Source organism: Chiloscyllium punctatum, chromosome 40 (genome assembly GCF_047496795.1).
Source record: "Chiloscyllium punctatum isolate Juve2018m chromosome 40, sChiPun1.3, whole genome shotgun sequence".
NCBI lineage: Eukaryota > Metazoa > Chordata > Chondrichthyes > Orectolobiformes > Hemiscylliidae > Chiloscyllium > Chiloscyllium punctatum.
In genome coordinates this window covers 19,187,549-19,191,245 of record NC_092778.1, presented here as the reverse complement: position 1 = coordinate 19,191,245, position 3,697 = coordinate 19,187,549, and the positions used below count along the sequence as shown (strand labels likewise).

The following is a 3,697-nucleotide window of genomic DNA, read 5'->3' as shown; positions in this document are numbered from 1 at the left end:
TCCAACCCGTCCATGCCGACCAGATATCCCAACCCAATCTAGTCCCACCCGCCAACACCTGGTTCATATACCTCCAAACCATTTCTATTCATATACCCATCCAAATGCCTCTTAAATGTTGCAATTGTACCAGCCTCCACCACATCCTCTGGCAGCTCATTCCATACACATACCACCTCTGTGTGAAAAAGTTGCCTCTTAGGTCTCTTTTATATCTTTCCCCTCTCTCCTAAACATATGTCCTCTAGTTCTGGATTCTACCTACCCAGGGAACAGACTTTGCCTATTTAACCTATCCATACCCTCTCATGATTTTATAAACCTCTATAAGGTCACCTCAGCCTCTGATGTTCCAGGGAGAACGGCCCCAGCCTATTCAGCCTCTCCCTATAGCTCAAACCCTTCAACCCTGGCAACATTCTTGTAAATCTTTTCGGAACCCTTTCAGGTTTCACAACATCTTTCCAATTGGAGGGAACTCAGAATTGCAATTAGGATCGTTCGGAGACTTCTTTTGAACAGCAATGTTGCAATGTGCCCAAGGCTGTGCAGTCAGTCCCTATGACTCCATTTTGTTTGAAATAATTGGTGATATTTTCACCATGCAATTGTGTTTCTGATGAATGTAGTCATTAATACTGAAAACACCACTAAAAGATTAGCCCAGGAATAATACATGGGGTGAAGAATATTAAAATACGTGGACATTGAGTAAAAAGCCGAAATGTCCTATTTTGCAATAAGAGCTGGCAATCTATTACAGTCCCATTATTAACTCAACCATTTAAACCCAGTTAGAAATGAAATTAGATTAGATTACTTACAGTGTGGAAACAGGCCCTTCGGCCCAACAAGTCCACACCGCCCCGCCGAAGCGCAACCCACCCATACCCTTACATCTACCCCTTACCTAACACTACGGGCAATTTAGCATGGCCAATTCACCTGACCTGCACATCTTTGGACTGTGGGAGGAAACCGGAGCACCCAGAGGAAACCCACGCAGACACGGGGAGAATGTGCAAACTCCACACAGTCAGTCGCCTGAGGCGGGAATTGAACCCAGGTCTCTGGAAATGTACAGAAGGTATAATTTGGTGTCATTTCTCAAACACGGGTTATCTTTGCTCACAGATGCAAATGAAACAGACGATTGGCTTTTCACTTGATGGTGTCGCTTATCATTGCAACTGCAATAAACAGAATTGGTACAGAGACCAGTAACCAATCAGACAAAGGGAGACAGGAAGGCGGGCCGTGAAAAAAATCAATAAAAAGAGACAAAATCTGTCGGTGGACAGCTCGAAACTGTTGAGGAGACTCGAAGAGTGAGGAGAGCAGTAGCCATGGCACTTGAAACCATCACCGATGCCGAAAAGCATATCATAGAAAATATCGGCAAAACGTTCGAAGCAAAACCTGCAGAGTATGGTGCAGATGCTTTGGCCAGGTAATTTAATCCCAGCTACAATCTGTCCAAAGTAGTTTGATACAGTGAATCTGTGATGATGAATTTAAGGCAGAATCAAACGTTGCTGGAGAAACTCAGCAGCTCTGGCAGCATCTGTACAGAGGGAAACAGTCTACATTTCGGGTCCAGTGACTCTTTATCTGAAGAACCCAACTGGACCCGAAATATCAGCTCTGCTTTCTGCCCACACATGTCAGGCCGACTGAGTTTCTCCAACAGTTCCTGGTTTCGTTCCAAAATTGCAGCATCTGCCGTTCTTTGCTTCGTGAGTGGAAAGGCGGCGCAATGAGGAAACGGCATTTTCTGCATTGAGCGGCTGCATGATCTCAAACAAATGACAGTCTGAATTCCAGTGTTCTCACAGGTTAGCTCCTCAGGATTTCCCAGTTACTTTTGTGTTCCCGAGGCGACTCCCGGCAACGGGATCTGAATAATGAGGTTAGGTAGGGGATCGGTGGTTTTCAAAAGATGTGGTTTATTTTATTCTTTTGTTCCGGCAGGCTGTTTATCATTCATCCAGGAAGCAAGGCTTACTTTTCCTACGACGAGAATAACCTGGAAAAACTCAAAAACCATGGGAAGAAGGTCGTTAGTGCTCTGGCCGACGCGGCAAAAAACTTGAACAATCTGAAGTGCAATCTCGACAAGCTTGCTACAAAGCATGGGAAAGAGCTTTTGGTGGATCCTCAGAACTTCCCGGTAGGTATCTCTGCGGGAATCTTGCTGGTGTCCCCTGCACTGAGATGGCTCGGTACAGGGACCGGACATTCATTTGGAAGGACAGGAAATGAAAAGCCAACTGAGTTTCCAATCATGGCATGGTGAGGTTGTGCCCAACATCAGGACCAGGGGAATGAGTTCACATCTCCCCTGTCCCTAAGGACTGGCCAAACAGGTCAATTCAAAATTGTCCGGGTTCACACCGACTGAGTTCCTCCGGGTTCCTCTGATTTTTGTTGCTTCATGTTGACCGAATGTGCTGTTTCCGGATCGGTTTTCAAATGTATATTTCTTCTGCTTCCAGGTTTTCTCCTCATGTATCCAAGTGACTTTGGCCAATAGCCAGGAAAATTTCTCCCCTTCAGTTCAACTCGCTGTGGACAAATTCCTTAAGGCCGTTAACGAGTATCTGTCCTCGAAGTACCGTTGAAAATGGAGCCAAGACTTTTCGGTAGAAAGCAGCCTCCGTCTCAACTTCCAAACCCCCGTGTGCCCCCGTTTGGTCAAAGTGCCAGCCAATGAAAGCTTACTCTTTATAAACACTCTCCATGTTTCTGTAGCCCGCGCTTTTCAAGATTGATTGTAATTAAACTGCTTTAACCGAACTTCTCCTTGAGACACAATAAACATTTCCTTTCATCAATGCTGCACCGTGTACTGTTCATGCTTTACACAAACACTTCATTTTTGGCTGTTCGTTGGTGGAAATGTTTAAAACTACCTGCTGGGGGGAATCCAACGCGAAACAGTCTCAAAAACTTACACTTTAAGTGACAATAGTGCAGCTCCATCAGGTGATTGTGGAGTACACTCTGACAATTGGGTAGTCCACAATCACCGGAAGAAGCAGTGCTCTGAAAGCTAGTACTTCCAATTAAACCTGTTGGACTATAACCTGGAATTGTGTGATTGTTAACTTTGTTAGGATGAAATGTGAAAGCTCAGTTAGGGCACTTGAGAGTTATAAGTTAGCCAGGAAGGAACAAAGTATGAGCTAAGAAGAGCCAGGAGGGGACATGAGTAGTCTTTGGCAGGTAGGATCAAGGAAAACCCAAAAGCTTTCTATTGGTATGACGAGATTAAGATTGGGGCCAGTCAAGGACAGTTGTGGGAAGTTCTGCGTGGAGTCCAAGGAGATAGGAGAGGCTCTAAATGAATATATTTTGTCAGTGTTCACACTGGAAAAAGAATATGTTGTCAAGGAGAATACTGAGATACAGGCTATTAGAATAGATGGGATTGAGGTTCATGTGAAGGAGGTGTTAGTGATTCTGGAAAGTGTGAAAATAGGGAAGTCCCCTGGGGCAATGGGATTTATTTTAGGATTTTCTGTGTAGGTAGGGAGGAGTTGCAGAACCTTTGGTCTTTAAGTTGTCATTGACTGCAGGAATAGGACCTGAAGACTGGAGGATAGCAAATGTTGTCCCCTTCTTTAAGAAGGGGAGTAGAGACAACCCTGGCAATTATAGACCAGTGAGCCTTACTTCAGTTGTGGATAAAGTGTTG

General features: G+C 44.8%; 1 protein-coding gene across 1 annotated transcript; it reads left to right on the top strand.

The window, feature by feature from the left end:
• Window positions 1-1,277: 1,277 nt before the first annotated feature.
• LOC140464415 (hemoglobin subunit alpha-like) lies at window positions 1,278-2,834 on the top strand. Its single transcript, XM_072559437.1, has 3 exons — window positions 1,278-1,450; window positions 1,972-2,170; window positions 2,496-2,834. The coding sequence occupies exons 1-3, from the start codon at window positions 1,347-1,349 to the stop codon at window positions 2,619-2,621; spliced, it is 429 nt and encodes a 142-aa protein (XP_072415538.1). The 5' UTR covers window positions 1,278-1,346; the 3' UTR covers window positions 2,622-2,834.
• Window positions 2,835-3,697: the final 863 nt, after the last annotated feature.

What these genes read in the sequence shown, in the direction of transcription:
- LOC140464415 (XM_072559437.1), top strand. Translation starts at nt 1,347, where the DNA reads ATGGCACTTGAAACCATCACCGATGCCGAAAAGCATATCATAGAAAAT. An exon ending in GGTGCAGATGCTTTGGCCAG is followed by an intron (nt 1,451 to 1,971) that starts GTAATTTAATCC and finishes TTGTTCCGGCAG; the next exon opens with GCTGTTTATCATTCATCCAG. An exon ending in TGGATCCTCAGAACTTCCCG is followed by an intron (nt 2,171 to 2,495) that starts GTAGGTATCTCT and finishes TTCTGCTTCCAG; the next exon opens with GTTTTCTCCTCATGTATCCA.